This window comes from Mustelus asterias, chromosome 1, assembly GCF_964213995.1.
Source record: "Mustelus asterias chromosome 1, sMusAst1.hap1.1, whole genome shotgun sequence".
Lineage (NCBI taxonomy): Eukaryota > Metazoa > Chordata > Chondrichthyes > Carcharhiniformes > Triakidae > Mustelus > Mustelus asterias.
Window position 1 is genome coordinate 19263740 of NC_135801.1, and position 20307 is coordinate 19284046.

General features: G+C 45.6%; 1 protein-coding gene across 1 annotated transcript in view; it reads right to left on the reverse strand.

The window, feature by feature from the left end:
• LOC144491933 (limbin-like) overlaps positions 1-20307 on the reverse strand; it is a 154147-nt gene that overhangs the window by 121927 nt on the left and 11913 nt on the right. Inside the window, exons 5-7 of the mRNA XM_078210194.1 lie at positions 6608-6794; positions 4674-4783; positions 1776-1841 (exon numbers count right to left, since the gene is read on the reverse strand). Coding sequence (XP_078066320.1) covers positions 1776-1841; positions 4674-4783; positions 6608-6794 — 363 coding nt within the window. The remainder of the gene's footprint in view (positions 1-1775; positions 1842-4673; positions 4784-6607; positions 6795-20307) is intronic.

A 20307-nucleotide genomic window follows, 5' to 3' on the forward strand; every position in this document is an offset into this window, starting at 1 on the left:
CTCTGGAGGCTGCCGTTTGGGCTGTCAGAAGACAGATGTCTCTCTCTCCAGAGGTGTTCAAAAATCTCTAGGACTGTTAACAAATACAAGCATGGAAGCCTGAGGTTTGCTAACTGATTCTGAAGAGGGGTTTAAGTCAATAAGAGGAATATTCCTCGAATTAGAACTAATGAAGATAGGTTAGCAGTTAAGATCGTGTCATGGTTAAGTATTTCACTTGGCAAATGTTAAACAAATTCACTTCTTATAGTTAAACTGTATTGTTAAATAAAGTTTGTTTTGATAAAAGATTCCTAGTGTGTCAATAGAATCACATCTAGAGTGAAATACCTTATCCTCACACTAATGACAAAATTTAAAAAACTGCTGGGGTCTAGTCGGGCTTCTTTGGGGTTTCTGCTCTGGTATCTTAAACAAAAATATATCTAATGGGGGACAAATCATGTTCATAGAAATCATAGAAACCCTACAGTGCAGAAGGAGGCCATTCGGCCCATCGAGTCTGCACCGACCACAATCCCACCCAGGCCCTATCCCCACATATTTACCCGCTAATCCCTCTAACCTACACATCTCAGGACTTTAAGGGGCAATTTTTAACCTGGCCAATCAACCTAACCCGCACATCTTTGGACTTAAATGATTTTCTGTTTAAGGTGAAGTGTGTCAAAACCTGAAGACTTTATTGAAGCGATCGCATCAAAGACACAAAAGTGCAATGGAAATAAAGTGCATCTTCTCTGTCTTAACTTCAAAAAAGTATTTCCTCCTACACCAGGGTCTGAGCCACATTGCCACCTTCACTGGGTGGTATTTAAGGGAGATGATGGAGATCTACCTGCTGGCTAGAGAGCTAGTGAGAGCTCTGAATCGTCTCTTTACAGAGAGGCCCATTGAATTAGATGCTAATCAGACACTTAATTGGACATCAGCGGTCAGGGACCTACTGGGTGGAAGTCCCACTTCCCACCCCCGAGGGCTGCCAGTCAATAGAGTCCGACAGCTGTGTATCACTCGACAATTAGTGCAGGAGCAGTGGCTATCACTAACAATGAATGCAATGGAGGCCTGGGATCACTAGGGGGCCCGGGGCACATGTAAATGTGCGCAAGATGGAGCTTGTGGGAGAGGTGGGGGGGGGGGGGGGGGGTGAGTCAGCCCAGTGCTTCCCGATGTCTAGTACCTTAATGAGGCAGCAAGTGCCTTTGAACGAGGGACCCCACCCCCAAATCCCCCAGAAACCTGCTAGCAACCCTGACAGGATTTGCATTTTGGGCTTCCCGCCTGGAATCAATTGCCCACTTACAGTTCTCAATCGGTGGTGGGGCATCCACAAGCCTTCCTGCCCCAGCCTTAACTGGGGCAAAAGTGGGAAGGCATTGGGGTGCTCGCACTGCCCAATTAAATCCATGCCACTGCTTTTGGGGAGGGTATTAAATTCCATCCAATGTTCTAGTCAGTTCAACAGAGCTATTACCACTGGATTAGAAGTCCCCAAATTAATTTTACGCAGGATTCATAAAGCTAACAATTCAGCCAGGCAGGGCTGGATGATCTATTTTCCCTCAGAGGTGAAAATGATAATGCACAAACCCATCCTATTATTTAATTCCCATACCTGAATTAATTTGATTATATCGACAGATTGTGCAATATGCAGATTTTGCAAACCTGTATATCAATAGCAGGATTGCTACATGAACAGTCAAAGCAAGCCTTTAAATAATAGCACTTCAACTTATGGTAATCAAGACTGCAAAGCATAATCAACTTACCTGAACAACTGTTTCCTGAGTCAGTGTGAAGTCTGCCACCAGGGGTGCGACCTGAATATAACCACCCTGCGAGACATGATTATAGATTTTATTGATCTTGTGTAACAGTTTGGCAAGATTCAACAGCAACAACTGCAAACAAGATCAGGTCATATACAATAATTATCTGTGGTAATTTCCAATCCAGTGTAAGTATTATGCATGAACAAAGAAATAAGTTGGAGATTACTAGGTTACATATTGATGTAAATAAAATACATGTTGTAAATAAATAAATGAACAGTCTTTTGAACGATGGGTGGCAATTAAAGGGGATAATTGCAGTGTCACAGCACCAAGGACCCAAGTTCGATTCCGGCCTTGGGTGACTTGTCTGTGTGGTGTTTGCACATTCTCCTCGTGTCTGCGTGGGTTTCCTCCGGGTGCTCCGGTTTCCTCCCACAGTCCAAAAAAGTGCAGATTAGGTGGATTGGCCATGCTAAATTGCCCCTTAGTGTCCAAAGATGTGTATGCCAGGTGGTTTAGCCATAGTAAATGTGCGGGGTTATGGGGCTAAGACAAAGAGGAGGGCCTGGATGGAAGTTCTTTAGGAGTGCAGTCTCAATGGTCTGGATGGCCTCTTTCTGCACTGTAGGGATTGTACGGTTATCTACATGGTGCCAGGCAGCTCACAGCTTCTCCAATCCATACATGAGTGCCCATTCAAAGTAATAAACAGGATTGAGAGAGCTTATTTCCCACTTACTAAAGGTGCACAACAAATTTGAGGTCGTCATAGGGAAAGTGCTTGGGGTTCGCACAAGTATTGATAAGTTAATAAAAGAATCTCTGACAGGACCATATTTGCATTAATATGACTACATTGTTATAGCATTTGCTCCTTATACTGAGTGATGGCTATTGAAGCTCTGGAAAGGAAGACAGAAAATACAAGAATGAGACATGAATTTACATTGCTTTGTTATTGGGTTCGATTATTTGAGGAAACAGGCCTGGGGGAGGTGATATGATTGAGCTGTTTACAATAATAAAATATTGGATGGAACAGATTTGAATATTATTTCTAAAGAGAGGCAATGGTAAAGTTGAAAATAAATTAGAAGTCAGGATGGAGGAATATTTTCTCCCAGAGGACTCTCACTATTTCAGAATCATACAATCACTACAGTGCAGAAGGAGGTCAGCCAGCCCATCGAACCTGCACAGGCCCTCTGAAAGAGCATCCTTTCTAGTCCCACTCCTGTGCCTTATCCCTGTAACTTTGCAGATTATTTCTTTTCAGCTAACAATTCCCTTTTGAATACCTCGATTAAACCTGCCTCCACCCACTCTCTCAGGAAGTTCATTCCACACTCCAGTCACCCTGAGTGAAAAACCTTTCCTCACATCGTTTTTACTCCTTTTGCCCATTATTTTGAATCTGTGCCCTTTAGTTCTTGATGTACTGTTGAGAGGGAACAATTTCTCACTATTCACCCTGTCCACACCCCTCAAGATCTTGAATATCACCATCCATTAAGTTTCTTCTCAGCCTTGTTTTCTCTAAGGAAAACAGTCCCAACCTCTCCAATCTATCCTCAGCTACAATTATTTATCACTGGATCATCCTTGTGAATCTCCTCTGTACTCTCGCCCATGCCTTCACATCCTTCCTCAAGTCAGCCACTCAAAATGCAACACAGTACTCCAGACGAGGCCTAACTGGTGCCTTATACAAGTTCAACATGACCTTCTTACTCTTGTACTTACAACAGATTCATGGTAAATGCGATGAGTTTGTCTATAGTATAGTTCTTGGGTAGAAGGCATGACAATTATTTTTGAGTGAGAAGGATCGAACGGTGAACGCGTTAGCTACCTACACCTAGATCCTAAAAATGAAAGGAAAATGTCCTAAGGTAGTGCAGTAAGAAGTGTTCAATGGAGGACTCCTGAAAGGGTTAATAATCACACAAGCTTAAAAATCAAATAAGCTGCTATAAGAGAATCAAAGGCCTTTATAAAAGTCTTCACAGATATGCACCAAGGCCTTTAGTCTGAGAGAATTCATTAAATCAGATATCTGGAACTGAAAGAATGGAGTGATAGCCACAGACACCGACACAAACTAGGTCATCACTGATAACTTGTAATTATGATGGATTAGGTTAGCTAACATGATTAAGTCTTTACACTGATTGGATATTATAATTAAGCAACAGTGAGGTGATTGTGATTGGTTTTAATATCTGTAACTTATGAATGATGTAACCTTAATCAATAACTGTGAGTGGATAGAGAGATAACTCCTATAACTTGATTGGTATATGCTAATTACTTGTAATCAAATTTGAAACTATAACTGCTTGTGTATTCCTGAATTCTGGGCAGTCCGGCAGTGGCCTGTGACTTTCCAGGGACCTTGCTATATAGCATTAAGACAGCCGTTTAGGAGAACTTGAAGGGTAACGTTGTGATCAATTATAAGGTTGATATCAAAGCCCATAACTCCAAAGCTGGTTATAGGCACTGGAACATCAAGCCTACGGCAAGAGACTAGAGGAGCTCAAGCTATTCTCCTGAAGAAAATAACGAAGGCAACCATGCAACTTTCTTAAATAAGTGAGCACATAGGTTAGTATAGAGTTCGAAAGGTATTCGGTACAAAACCACAAACAAATTAAACTTAATTTAATATATAACCTTTCATGCCCACCAGTTGCCACATTATGGAATAAACCTCTGCCTAGTGCAAAACCCATCAGTAAATCGTCAATGTTCTAAAGGGGTTCTCTCTCAGATGTACCGTTCTTTCCTCTAGAAAAATACCTGGTATCAACAAGATCCACCAACAGCATCAGGGTGAAGAACCTTATTTATTAATCAGGTAGAAGATGAAATAATCTTTAAGCAGAATACCTGTGATACATTGCCAAAGTTGAGGTAGGCAGGTAATGAAATATTCCTCCAGTCCTGGGACGCTCCGGCATTTAATACTGCAGTATAATTTATTGCATAGTATTCACCAGCTAGCAAACAAAAGGTGAAATGGGTCTTTTAGCACAAGCGCCTAGAAAGGTTTTTGGAGCAATTCCTGTCAGTTTAACCTTGAATTCTCACAATGGTCTCTGAAGTAAAGGGTGGGATCATTTTGGTCATTCCCGCCGGCAGGATCTTCTAGTCCCGCTGACGGCGATCCCCCGCCACTGGATCCCCAGTGGCAGAGGGCACAAAGAACAGGAAACCCCATTGATAGCGGCCTGGAAGATCCCACCAGCCAATGAAACATTCTGCAGAGGGTGCGGAAAATCCCGCCCATAATATGACATTCCACAAAGGATTTCAAATGTCAAAATGAAATGAAGTGCTTCCAACCAAACAAGTCAGTTGATTATCATTAAGGCAAGGCTAGTTGTCCTTCTTTGCCAATAGATACAGGTCACCAACCTTTGATGCTTCACCCAACTGCCCACTCTTCAACGGGCAACCTAGAGTGTGGCCGGGATTCTCCAATCTCATTCATCCTGCCGGCGCTGCCAGTGAGAACAGAGAATTTAGCGCTCAGCCAAAACTCCATTCACTGCAGCGGGACCGGAGAATCCCAGGCATGGCTCGGCGAGGTTGGAGAATTCCGGCCTACAAGTCTTGTCAGGCTCTTTGATTGTAGGCAGAATCATAGCCAAATCTTTTACCCCTGCATGCACATATATCACTATTGACCCTAACAGGGATGGTAGGATAGTCATTATATTATTGGACAAGTAATCCAAAAAATGCAATTTGAAATCCTATCGCAGAAGCTAGAAAATTTAAATTCAGTTAATCAAGTAAGTCTGAAGGAAAAAGTTAGTATAAGTAATAATGACGATAAAACTATTGGATTTCCTAAAATGTCTTTTAGGGTGTGGAATCTGTCATCCATCCCAGTCTGGCCTATATGTGACTCCAGACCCACAGCATTGATTCCTAAATGCCCTCTGAAATGCAAGCCACAGTTAAATTCTGGAACTACCCCAGAAGGCTACAAGACCAAACTGCACTGTGGGGGTACCTAAACCCCCCTTGGACAGCAGAAGTTCAAGGTGGTGGTTCACCACTACCCTTCTCAAGCACAATTCGGGATGGGCAATAAATATTGGTCTTGCAGCTTCATTTTGTGAGGAAAGGTAGGCACAAACCTCATGTAGGGTGAACACAACTATCACATTCAATCACTGAGACCATCATAGGCATGTATGATGGGTGGCACGGTAGCACAGTGGTTAGCACCGCTGCCTCACAGCACCGGGGACCCAGGTTCGATTCCTGGCTTGGGTCACTGTCTGAGTGGAATTTGCACATTCTCCCCATGCCTGCGTGGGTTTCCTCCGGATGCTCCGGTTTCCTCCCTCAGTCTGAAGATGTGCGGGTTAGGTGGATTGGCCATGCTAAATTGACCCTTAGTGTTAGGGGGACTAGCTACGGTAAATGCATGGGGTTATGGGGATCGGGCCTGGGTGGGATTGTGGTCGGTGCAGACTTGATGGGCCGAATGGCCTCCTTCTGCACTGTAGGATTCTATTCCATGAAGCAGTTTGTATTAAAGAGGCCAGAGTGCAACCTTCATACTATGGATTTTCTAAAGCAGTTAATTCATCAGTTAAGAGTTAATGAGACACTACTAAATAGCAAATTACAGCAGCACTTTAATAGGTTGATTGAGCAAATGATAAAACACAAAGTAGAAGATCTACTATGTTTCAATGACATACACATAATTAAATACAAATAAGTACGATATATTAGTTCAATTTTATCGCTGAAGTTGTGGCATGACTTGATGCATTGTATGTAAACACCTAGGAGCACCATACCTTGAAGGGATTCTTTGGTGTATGTCTGGAATCCTATTTCAGTTTCCCGCCCCATGTTACTCTGAATGCTTAGTCCGCTAATCGTATCTCGGATATTAAGCTGAGAAATGTTGAACGTGGACGGTGCAGCCAAACTGCGTATTATCAGCTTCACAGTCACAATCTGGGATGCATTTCTTCCAGTCACCTGTAAAAGAGAATAGTGCATTATTGCATGCATTCGATTCATATATTTAAACTGTGCATGTACCTATGCAACAAAAGTTTAGGTCAGTTACATACAATGCCATTAACTTCCCATATAAAGCCTGATGGAAGTGATTTTGGATTTCGGGCATGGTGTTTGGGTTCCCTGTTAAATGCCTCTCCCGATTTTTGTTTCCAATGACTTACTGGCAGCCTGCAGTGGTCCCTTTAAGGGGCAGCATTCAGGGCAGCCCTATTTTGGAAACAGGGTCTCAACTAGGAATTGTGCCTTGCACACAAAAGCGTTATTGTTGATTTAAAGCACAGACCTTGAATGCTTCTACTGAAGTCTTCATCAGTATGGCGGGTGATACACTTCCAGCGCAGAATGAGTGTGAACATGATGCCCGCCATATTGGACACAAAGGCACCTGTTTTAAAACCAGGGCAGCATCAATTAATAGAATCCCCACCTTGCAGAGGGAGGCCATTCAGCCCATCGGGCCTGCACCGACAGGATTCCCACCCAGGCCAATTCCCCGTAACCCATGCATTTACCCTGCTAATCCCCCTGACACTAAGGGGCAATTTAGCATGGCCAATCCACCTAACCTGCACATCTTTGGACCATGGGAGGAAACCGGAGCACCCAGAGGAAACCCATGAAGACACGGGGAGAACGTGCAAACTCCACACAGTCACCTGAGGCTGGAATTGAACCCTGTACCCTGGTGTTGTGAGACAGCAGTGCTAACCACTGTGCAACCGTGCCGACCTATGATTCAAAAGTAAATGCATTTTCCAATAGCTAGTCCAATATCATCTAAAAAGGGTCAAATAAATATGTCAAGAGGACCAACTTAAAGAAGGGAGCAGGCTGGGAAATTCAATTAGAAAAGATTCATCATGTTAAAGAGATAGTAACTACTCCATCTGTGCCAAATTTCATATTATTCTATAAGTAGAGCATGATCTATATATATTAAAATGGAGACAAGAAATTTCTTCTCTCTGAAGGACGTTAGTCTGTGGAATTCTCTTCCCCAGAGAGCAGTGGAGGCTGCATCATTGAGTATTCTTATTACGGAGACTTGGATGTCTCAGGGACAGGACTGGATACTCCAGGTGCCGGGATTCAGATGTTTCAGGAAGGACAGGGAGGGAGGCAAGAGAGGCACTGCTGATCAGGGATAGTGTCACAGCTGTAGAGAAGGTGTATGCTGTGGAGGGATTGTCCACCGAGTCTCTGTGGGTGGAAGTTCGGAGTGGGAAGGGGCTGGTCACTTTGCTGGGAGTTTTCTATAGGCCGCCCAATAGTAACAGGGAGGTGGAGGAGCAGATAGGGAAACAGATCCTGGAGAGTTGCAATAATAGCAGAGTTGTTGTGATGGGAGACTTTAATTTCCCAAACATAGATTGGAATATCCCGAGGGTAAGGGGATTGGATGGGGAGGAGTTCGTTAGGTGTGTTCAGGAGGGTTTCCTGACACAGCATGTGGACAAGCCTACAAGAGGAGAGGCTGGATTTGATCTGATACTGACCAATGAACCTGGACAGGTATCAGATCTCTCAATGGGAGAGCATCTTGGGGATAGCGATCATAACTCTATCTCCTTTATGCTTGCATTGGAAAAAGAGAGGATCAGGCAAGCTAGGAAAGCGTTTATATGGAGTAAAGGGAAATATGAAGACATAAGGTAGCAAATTAGAGGAGTAAATTGGAAGGAGGTATTCTCGGGGAAATGTACTGAAGAGAGGTGGCAGTTTTTCAAGGAATGTCTGTCTAGAGTTCTACAGGACAACGTTCCGAGCAGACAGGGAGGAGTTGGTAGGTTAAAGGAACCGTGGTGCACGAAAGCTGTGCGGGACCTAGTCGAGAAGAAAAGGAAAGCACACAAAAGGTTCAGAGAGCTTGGCGAAGATAGGGATCTAGATGAGTATACGGCTTGTAGGAAGGGACTAAAGAAGGAAATTAGGAGAGCCAGAAGGGGTCATGAGAAGGCCTTGGCAGGTAGGATTAAGGAAAACCCTAAGGCGTCCTATAAATATGTGAAGCATAAAAGGATGAGACATGAAGGAATAGGGCCTATAAAAGGTGAAGGCGGGAAAATCTGTATGGAACCAGTAGAAATGGCAGAGGTGCTTAATGAGTATTTTGCCTCGGTTTTCACAGAGGAGAAGGACCTGGTTGGATGTACTGCGGGCTTACGGTGGACTGAAAAGATTGAGTATGTGGACTTTAACAAAGAGGTTGTGCTGGAATCTTTGAATGGCATCAGGATAGATAAGTCGCCGGGTCCGGATGGGATGTACCCCAGGTTACTGTGGGAGGCGAGGGAAGAGATTGCCGAGCCTCTGGCGATGATCTTTGCGTCGTCGATGGAGGATTGCGGATGTGGTTCCTATTTTCAAGAAGGGGAATAGGGATAGCCCAGGAAATTACCGACCAGTGAGTCTAACCTCAGTGGTTGGTAAGCTGATGGAGAAGATCCTGAGGGACAAGATTTATGAGCATTTAGAGGGGTTTAGTATGCTCAAGAATACTCATCAAGGCTTTGTCAAAGGCAGATCATGCCTTATGAGCCTGGTGGAGTTCTTCGAAAATGTGACTAAACACATTGACGAAGGGAAAGCGGTAGATGTGGTTTATATGGATTTTAACAAGGCGTTCGATAAGGTCCCCCATGCAAGGTTTCTAGAAAAAGTGAGAGGGCATGGGATCGAAGGGGCTGCTGCCCGGTGGATCCAGAACTGGCTTGCCCAAAGGAGGCAGAGAGTGGGTATAGAGGGTCTTTTTCTAAATGAAGGTCGGTCATCAGTGGTGTGCCCCAGGGATCTGTTCTGGGACCCTTGCTGTTTGTCATTTTCATAAATGACCTGGATGAGGAAGTGGGGGGATAGGTTGGTAAGTTTGCCGACGACACGAAGGTTGGTAGGGTTGTGGATAGTCTGGAGGGATGTCAGAAGTTACAGGGGGACATAGATAGGATGCAAGACTGGGCGGAGAAGTGGCAGATGGACTTCAACCCAGATAAATGCGTAGTGGTCCATTTTGGCAGGTCAAATGAGATGAAGGAGTACAATATAAAGGGAAAGACTCTGAGTACTGTAGAGGATCAGAAGGACCTTGGGGTCCAGGTCCATAGGACTCTAAAATCGGCCCCGCAGGTGGAGGAGGTGGTTAAGAAGGCGTATGGTGTGCTGGCCTTTATCAATCGAGGGATTGAGTTTAGGAGTCCGGGGATGATGCAGCTATATAAGACCCTCGTCAGAGCCCACTTGGAGTACTGTGCTCAGTTCTGGTCGCCTCATTACAGGAAGGATGTGGAAAAGATTGAAAGGGTGCAGAGGAGATTTACAAGGATGTTGCCTGGATTGAGTGGCATGCCTTATGAGGATAGGCTGAAGGAGCTCGGTCTTTTCTCCTTGGAGAGACGTAGGATGAGAGGAGATCTAATAGAGGTGTATAAGATGTTGAGAGGCATAGATCAGGTGGACTCTCAGAGGTTTTTTCCCAGGGTGGGAATGGCTGCTACGAGAGGACACAGGTTTAAGGTCTGGGGGGCAGGTACAGGGGAAATGTGAGGGGGAAGTTTTTCACACAGAGGGTGGTGGGCGAGTGGAATCGGCTGCCGTCAGTGGTGGTAGAGGCAAACTCAATAGGGTCTTTTAAGAGACTCCTGGATGAGTGCATGGGACTTAATAGGATGGAAGGTTATAGGTAGGCCTAAAAGGTAGGGATATGTTTGGCACAACTTGTGGGGCCGAAGGGCCTGTTTTGTGCTGTAGTTTTTCTATGTTTCTATTCTTAAGACCCTGTTCAATAGATTCTTGAGTTGCGAGGGAGTCAAAGGTAAGAGAGAGTAGAGAGGAAAGTAGGGTTGTGACCAAAATCAGATCAACCAAATTGCAGGTCAGGCTTGAAGGGCCGAATGGCCCCCTCCTGCTCCTAATTTGTAGGCAATAACAAACCATGTGCCACCCAGTGGTTGGATTCTTCAGTGAAATTTAACATTCTGTATTCCAATATAAAGGATACTGCACCATCTCTTGGTCAGAATATTGTACTACATCAACAGAACTTGACCGTTCCACTAAACTTCCAAATTACTCGGGGCTGTATGATACATGGTCCGGACCGCGTGCCCCCCCCCCCCACCCCCCTCTCCTCACATTGGCTCCCAGCAGACCTGCCCTGCAGCCATAAAGTGCCGGGGATGATTAATGAGGGTCGCGTGGGGCCTACACCCCACATCCTGCCCTGCCCTGCCAGCAGCTCCATCATTTCCAGCAGTGGCAGGAGAGTGTCAGTGGCTGCATCCAGGACTGTTAGTGAAGAGAGGAAGGACCCCAAGGCCCTGAATCCCTGGAGCAGCTAGGTTGGGGTCTTGGGCCAGGAGGGTTTTGGTAGATTAGAGAGAGGGGGCAGTGGGTGAGGAGGAGTTTAAAGGAGAGAATTGTGTTGGAAGAAATTGGGTGTCAACCTAAGGAGGGGGTGGCACAGTGGTTAGCACTGCTGTCTCACAGTGTCAGGGACCTTGGTTCGATTCTGGCCTTGAGTGACTGTGTGGAGTTTGCACATTTTCCCCGTGTCTGCGTGGGTTTTTTGATTTGATTCTATTATTGTCAGATGTATTAGTATACAGTGAAAAGTATTGTTTCTTGCGCGCTATACAAAGTGTGGAGATGCCGGTAGTAAGAAGTCTCACAACACCAGGTTAAAGTCCAACAGGTTTATTTGATAGCATGAGTTTTCAGAGTGCTGCTCAGGTGAGTAACCTGATGAAGGAGCAGCACTCCGAAAGCTCATGCTACCAAATAAACCTGTTGGACTTTAACCTGGTGTTGTGAGACTTCTTACTGTATACAGACAAAGCATACCAAACATGGAGAAGGAAAGGAGAGAGTGCAGAATGTAGTGTTACAGTCATAGCCAGGGTGTAGAGAAAGAAGAGAGTTCGAATAAAGTTTTAGAAGCATAGGAGCATAAAAGAGAATTAGAAGGTATGCTGGGCACAGCTTGCAAGAAGTCGTCACACTCTGGCATCTTGATTGACTCCCACCCACAGTGTGAAAGATGTGCTGGTTAGGTGCATTGGCCATGATCTATTGTCCTTTTTAGTGTCCAAAGAAGTGCAGGTTAGAGGAATTAGCCACGGTAAATGTGTGGGGTTATGGGGGGAAGCCTGTGGGCGGCACGGTAGCTCAGTGGTTAGCACTGCTGTTTCACAGCTCCAGGGACCTGGGTTCGATTCCCGGCTTTGGTCACTGTCTGTGTGGAGTTTGCACATTCTCCTCGTGTCTGCGTGGGTTTCCTCCGGGTGCTCCGGTTTCCTCCTACAGTCCAAAGATGTGCGGGTTAGGTTGATTGGCCATGCTAAATTGCCCCTTAGTGTCCTGAGATGCGTAGGTTAGAGGGATTAGTGGGTAAAATATGTAGGGATTTGGGGCTAGGACCTGGGTGGGATTGTGGTTGGTGCAGACTCGATGGGCCAAATGGCTTCTTTCTGCACTCCTCATCTTCAATCTTGGGTGCCAAGTAATATTTGATATGACCCATGTTAGCGATCTTGTACTCAACCTCGAGTGGAATATCTGCGGACATGCACTATGATTCTATGATTCTAAGATGCTCTGTCGGAGAATCGGTGCAGGCTCAATGTGCCAAAAAGCCTCCTTCTGCGCTGTTAGCATTCTATAATTCTATGGATAGGCAAAAGGCAGCCCATGAAGAGCGACCCCCGCCTGCCCTTCTCATCCTTCATAAACATTTAGTTTTTAAAATTGAGCTTCCCACTCCTGCCCTGCATGATTACAAGCCTGATTGGCCTTTAATTGGTGGTGTTGTATGTAGGTGCCAGAATTTGGATTAGAATTCTGGCACCCGCACGCAACACCACCCCCGCGTATTATGAGGGTGAGCTTGGGGATGGGCAGAAAGGTGATGGGTCCCGCCCCATTTACCTACTCCCCTACCCCCACCCCCCATGGGGAACACACCTGCTGGGGGCATGTAAAGTTCAGCCCAGGCACCTTCAACACCACCCCAAAAACATCATTAGTTCTGGATATCGTAGCATTTAAAAACAAATTGCACCATGACTATAAGCCGTCTATTGGTAAATGAGGAGAAGACCATCTCTCTCATGAGACATTTCTCTCCTGGATTGTTCGAGTGTGGCCAAACCACAGCTTGTGCGGTAGCTTTACGATGGAGGAGGGCAGGAGACAGCTTCAAAGCTACATCAGCTGTAATGGGGATTGAACTCCCTGAGGTGTTAGTGTTATTCTGAACCACACGTTAACTGTCTAGCCAACTGAGCTAACCAGCCCCCCCACCCACCCTCATGAGACATTAAACCTATTATTACCTATTTTTGGGTGTGCTGCTCTGGCCTCCCCTCAGCGTTTTGTTCAGTTGCAGCAGGTGGTGCGCTGTTCGTTGGCAGCAGCATCTTCTGGTCCCACCGCTGTCAATAGGAATTCCTATTGATGCCACCCCACGCCTTTAGGGAAACCTGCGGCAGGGGATGCATCGCCAGCACGATGACAGAATCCCGGCGGCATGTACGGCTAGATTATTCCAGCCTTTATTTGTCTGTTTAAACTGTGCAGAGCCAGGTCTCACAGACAGCAACAGAGGGTAGCACGGTGGCAGAGTGGTTAGCACTGCTGCCTTAACAGGGTTGATTCCGGGCTTGGGTCACTGCCTGTGTGGAGTTTGCACGTTCTCCCTGTGTCCGCGTGGGTTTCCTCCGGGTGCTCCGGTTTCCTCCCACAGTCCAAAGATGTGCCGGTTAGGTGGATTGGCCATGCTAAATTGTCCCTTAATGGCAGGGAGACTAGCTAGGGTGAATGCATGGGGCTATGGGGTTAGGTCCTGGGTGGGATTATGGTTAGTGCAGACTCAATGGCCTCCTTCTGCACCGTAGGGATTCTACAATAATGACCAGATAACCTACTTCAGTGGTATTGGTTGAGGACTAAATATTGGCCAGAAAATCTGTCCTTTGAAATGGTGCCAAGGGATGCTGTACACCGATCCAGGAGAGCAACTTGTATAATGTCAAGACGGCATTCGTGATAAAGCAGCACTGAATTGTCGGCCTAGATTTTCCGTCTATGGAGTGGGGTTTGAACTCTTAGCCTTTTGACTCTGAGGTGGCTGTGCTGCCCACTGAGCCACAGCTAACACGGAATCCTCTTTCACATCCCTTGTTTCTGTCTGAACAGAACGACAGAGGTCAGAGGAGGGCAAGAATTGGCAGGACTGGGGGGGCTCAACCTTAATGTTAATAATCACGGAGTGTGCACATTCCAGAATGGGAGCACAGTCAATGTTCCCAGAGCGAATCTTGCACCTTTCACCGCATGTGATTCAGGAAAGGTTAAGAGGCTTGTCTGAAATCAGCACCACCTATTCTCATTGCTGCTTTTAAGCGCATCTCCTGGGGAGGCCAAAGTGTCGAAAGAAGTAAAGGGCAACGTAAACAAAGAATCTAAGTGCAGAACTCAAACTGGAGAAGGGCAGACTGAAATTTTCAGCATAATCATTACTTTTTTAATAATTAAACTGACAATATATTATCTTCCTTGGCTGGAGTGATGAGACTTTTAAGAATACCAAAGAAAATGCTTTCCCATATGGCACTGTCTGTTGAAGTCCTCTCCAACGTGGCTTGCACTTCATGTAAAATGTTTTAAAATCGAGTGCTAATAAAGAGAATGCTCTCTGAATGACGGCACGCTTATAAGATTCTCAGTCAAAAAATAAAAATTTTATCCCCTAGCTTCCAACATGATTGAACTTAGTTTCAGTGATCTCAATTGTAAAGGTGAGTTAACACTTCAATACCGACAATATCCTGTTCAAACAATTCTGGCTCTGATTAGTGGTCCTATGAAGCATAGCAAAGAAAATAGACAAAGCAAAACTCTGCAAATGCTGGCAATGTAAAATAAAATGTTGGAAATACTCAGCAGGTCAGGCAGCATCTGTGGAGACAGAAACAAAGTTATTGACCGGAATTCTTCGGCCATTCACACCCCGCCACCACTGGCAGAGAGGACGGAGAATTTGCCGCTCGGGCAAATATCCGTTCACTGCAGCGGGACAGAAAAATCATCCGGCATAAATGTCCAAAGAATTCCAGCCAATATTTCAGGCAATCTTCCCTTTTGTTCCGTTTCCCCACCCCTCGCCTTTTCTCTTGCTCGAAAGCTTTTACGTTTCTCAGTTCTCCCGGTTAGGGGCAGCACAGTGGCACAGTGGTTAGCACTGCTGCCTCACAGCGCCAGGGACCCAGGTTCAATTCCGGCCTCGGGTCACTGTCTGTGTGGAGTTTGCACCTTCTCCCTGTGTCTGTGTGGGTTTCCTCCGGGTGCTCCAGTTTCCTCCCACAGTCCAAAGTGTGGGTTAGGTTGATTGGCCATGCTAGAATTGACCCTAGTGGTGAGGTTACAGGGATAGGGCCTCAGTGGGTTTGTGGCCAGTGCAGACATGATGGGCCGAATGGCCTTCTGCACTGTAGGGATTCTATGATTCTAATAAAAGGTCATTGACCTGAACCATTAACTCTGTTTTTCTCACTCCACTGATGAGTTTTTGCCAGCATTTTCTATTTTTTATTAAAACAAACAGCTTTTGGATTTAAAAAACTAAAACAAAACTGGGATTAATGGAGTCTGTGTTTTTGAGTCAAGAACAATAAAGGCTGACTGTCATCAAATGGTGAATCAAGATGCATGACATTATGACGTGCCATTCAGTCACTATCTATAATGGCCTTGTAGTATCATCACTGGACTATTGATCCAGAAACTCAACTCATGTCCGGGGAACCCAGGTTCAAATCCTTTTGAAGTTTATTTATATTTGTCACAGGTAGGCTTACATTAACACTGCATCGAAATTACTGTGAAAATCCTCTAGTTGCCACACTCCGGCACCTGTTCAGGTGCAACGAGAGAGAACTGAGCATGGCCAATGCACCTAACCAGCATGTCTTTCGGACTATGGGAGGAAACCAGAGCACCCGGAGGTAACCCCAGCACCAGGAGGCAACCCATGCAGACACGGGGAGAACATGCAGACTCTGCACAGGCCCAAGACAGGAATCAAATCCGGATCCCTGGCTGTAAAGCAGCAGTGCTAACCACTGCGCCACCGTGTCACCACGACTGATGGAATTCAAATTCAGCTAAAAGAAATTCTGGAATTAAGAATCTGCTGATGACCATGAAACCAATGCTGATTGTCAGAAAAACCCATCTGGTTCACTAACATCCCATAGGGAAGGAAATCTGCCGTCCTTACCTGCTCTGGCCTACATGTGACTCCAGAGCCTCAGCAATGTGACTGACTTCCAACTGCCCTCCAAGGGCAATTACGGATGGGCAATAAATGCTGGTCAGCCAATGACGCCCATGTCCCATAAATAAATATATTAAAAAAGTCATTTATAGCCAACATTTCCCATTGGTTCATCATGGTGAGGGAAATTCCACTGAGGGAAGTGCTTCCCTTGGGCCCATCAACAAAATTGGTCCCCCTGTTCACACACTTGTGATTCCCCCACCCAGATTCACCCTTCTCCTCTGCTCCACCACAACCCTCCTTCCCCACTATCCACACTCCCTGAACCCAACCTGGCAGTTCTGTATAGGAGCGAATCAATTCTCATTCTGCGCCCAACCCAATCTACTGGCTGGCTTCAGAGAGCGGCCCTTTGCCCACTGGCAACATTTAAATTGAGGCCCGAATTTTGCTTAGGCCTGTCACTCGACCGACCTTAACGCTGTTTTGAGAGTAAGTCGTGTTTCTCGGGGTGTGGGAAGAGGAACAGCAACAAGTTTCTCAGCAATAGTTTGTCATTTGTGAAATTCCGATGTGTGTGCAGAGAGACATTGAGCACACTAGAGGGCACAATTAGCCAATAATTCTTCACTGCAAATGGAAGATCTTCATGTAAATAAAACAAATCTAAACTTACGCCATGCAGCACATGTCAACTGTACTTTTAAGTTCCAATACCAGCAACATAATCCTGCATTAAAAATTCTTCATATTTTATTTCTGTAAGTATCCTTAAAGCACTGCTCTTCTGTATTATCACAGTAAGAAGTTTAACAACACCAGGTAAAAGTCCAACAGGTTTATTTGGTAGCAAAAGCCACAAGCTTTCGGAGCCTTAAGCTCCTTCTTCAGGAGAGTGGGAATCCTGTTCACAAACAGGGCAAATAAAGACACAAACTCAATTTACAGAATAATGGTTGGAATGCGAATACTTACAACTAATCAAGTCTTTAAGATACAGACAATGTGAGTGGAGAGAGCATTAAGACAGGTTAAAGAGATGTGTATTGTCTCCAGACAGGACAGCCAGTGAGACTCTGCAAGTCCAGGCAAGCTGTGGGGATTACAGATAGTGTGATATGAACCCAATATCCCGGTTGAGGCCATCCTCATGTGTGCGGAACTTGGCTATCAGTTTCTGCTCAGCGACTCTGCGCTGTCGTGTGTCGTGAAGACGCCTTGGAGAACGCTTACCCGAATATCAGAGGCCGAATGTCCGTGACCGCTGAAGTGCTCCCCAACAGGAAGAGAACAATCTTGCCTGGTGATTGTCGAGCAGTGTTCATTCATCCGTTGTCGCAGCGTCTGCATGGTCTCCCCAATGTACCATGCCTCAGGACATCCTTTCCTGCAGCGTATCAGGTAGACAACGTTGGCCGAGTTGCAAGAGTATGTACCGTGTACCTGGTGGATGGTGTTTTCACGTGAGATTATGGCATCTGTGTCGATGATCCGGCACATCTTGCAGAGGTTGCTGTGGCAGGGTTGTGTGGTGTCGTGGTCACTGTTCTCCTGAAGGCTGGGTAGTTTGCTGCGGACAATGGTCTGTTTGTGGTTGTGCGGTTGTTTGAAGGCAAGAAGTGGGGGTGTGGGGATGGCCTTGGCGAGATGTTCGTCTTCATCAATGACATGTTGAAGGCTCCGGAGGAGATGCTGTAGCTTCTCCGCTCCGAGGAAGTACTGGACGACGAAGGGTACTCTGTCCACCGTGTCCCGTGTTTCGTCTTCTGAGGAGGTTGGTGCGGTTTTTCGCTGTGGCGCATCGGAACTGTAGATCGATGAGTCGAGCACCATATCCTGTTCTTATGAGGGCATCTTTCAGCATTTGGAAGTGTCTGTTGCGATCCTCCTCATCCGAGCAGATCCTGTGTATACGGAGGGCTTGTCCGTAGGGGATGGCTTCTTTAACGTGTTTAGGGTGGAAGCTGGAGAAATGGAGCATCGTGAGGTTATCCGTGGGCTTGCGGTATAGTGAGGTGCTGAGGTGACCGTCCTTAATGGAGATGTGTGTGTCCAAGAATGCAACCGATTCCAGAGAGTAGTCCATGGTGAGTCTGATGGTGGGATGGAACTTGTTGATGTCATCATATAGTTGTTTCAGTGATTGTTCACCATGAGTCCAAAGGAAGAAAATGTCATCGATATATCTAGTGTATAGCATCGGTTGAAGGTCCTGTGCGGTGAAGAGAATTCCCACTCACCTGAAGAAGGAGCTTAAGGCTCCGAAAGCTTGTGGCTTTTGCTACCAAATAAACCTGTTGGACTTTAACCTGGTGTTGTTAAACTTCTTACTGTGTTTACCCCAGTCCAATGCCGGCATCTCCACATCATGACTTATGTATTATCACAGCTTTAAAGAGAAAGCTCATGTTGTATTAATCTAATCCGATAAAGGAATGCCTCATGGATGCACCCCTCCTGCATTTGTCTATCTTATTTATCACAGAATCTGACTTTCTTCTTACACACAAATTTTATCCAGTCTTATAAAACCGCTTTTAGACACAAGAGATTTCTTACATACCGTTTGGGCTTATTCTTTCTGTAATTAGCTATAAATCTTATGAATATAGCACTTGCATTTCTAATTACAGAATCTTTACAGTGCTAAGGAGACCATTCGGCCCATTCAGTCTTCCAAGGCGCTCCGAAAGAGCATTCTAGTTAGTTCCACTCTCCTGCCTTATCCCTATAACCTTGCTTATTCTCTCTTTTCGGACAGTAATTCAATTCCCTTTTGAATACATCGATCAAACCAGCCTCTGCCACCCTTTCAGGGAATTTGCTTGAGATTCCAACCACTATCTGGGTACGCAAATGTTTCCTCACATCACTTTTAAACCTCTTGCCCATTATTTTAAATTTAGTTCTTGATGGCACAAATCAATTCCAGTCTCCCAGACTGCCTGGATCCACTACAGTTTGCCTACCGCTGCAACAGGTCCTCAGCAGACACCATCACCCTGGCCCTACACTCAACCTTGGAACACCTAGATAACAGAGACGCCTATGTCAGACTCCTATTTATTGACTATAGCTCAGCCTTCAACACCATTATTCCTACAAAACTCAGCTCCAAACTCTGTGGCCTGGGCCTCAGCTCCTCCCTCTGTGACTGGATCCGAGACCTCCTAACCCACAGATCGCAATCAGTAAGGATAAGTGACAGCATCTCCTCCACGATCATCCTCAACACCAGTGTCTCACAAAGCTGTGTCCTCAGCCCCTTACTATACTCCTTATACACCTATGACTGTGTGGCCAAATTCCCCACCAACTTGATTTTCAAATTTGCTGATGACATCACCGTTGTTGGTCGGATCTCAAACAATGATGAGACGGAGTACAAGAAAGAGATGGAGAATCTGGTGAGATGGTGTGATGACAACAATCTCTCCCTCAATGTCAACAAAATGAAGGAGATAGTCATTGGCTTCCGGAAGCATAATGGAAGATATGCCCTTGTCTACATCAACGGGGATGAAGTGGAAGTGGTCGAGAGCTTCATGTTCCTAGGTGTCCAGATCACCAACAACCTGTCCTGGTCCCTCCATGCCGACACTATAGTTAAGAAAGCCCACCAATGCCTCCACTCTCTCAGGAGTGTAAGGAAATTTGGCATGTCAGCTACAACTCTCACCAACTTTTACAGATGCACCATAGAAAGCATTCTTTCTGGTTGTATCACAGCTTGGTATGGCTCCTGCTCTGCCCAAGACCGCAAGAAACTACAAAGGGTCGTGAATGAAGCTCAGTCAATCACTCAAACCAGCCTCCCATCCATTGACTCCATCTACACTTCCTGCTGCCTCGGAAAAGCAGCCAGCATAATCAAGGACCTTTCACACCCCGGACATTCTCTCTTTCCGTCAGGAAAAGATACAAAAGACACATACCGACCGACTCAAGAATAGCTTCTTCCCTGCTGCCATCAGATTTTGAATCGGCCTACCTTATATTAAGTTGATCTTTCTCTACACCCTAGCTATGACTGTAACACTACATTCTGCACTCTCTCGTTTCCTTCTCTTAGCACAGTATGGTTTGTCTGTGTAGCATGCAAGAAACAATACTTTTCACTGTATACTAATACATGTGACAATAATAAATCAAATCAAATGTCCTCTTGAGAGGGAACAATTTCACCGTATTTATCCT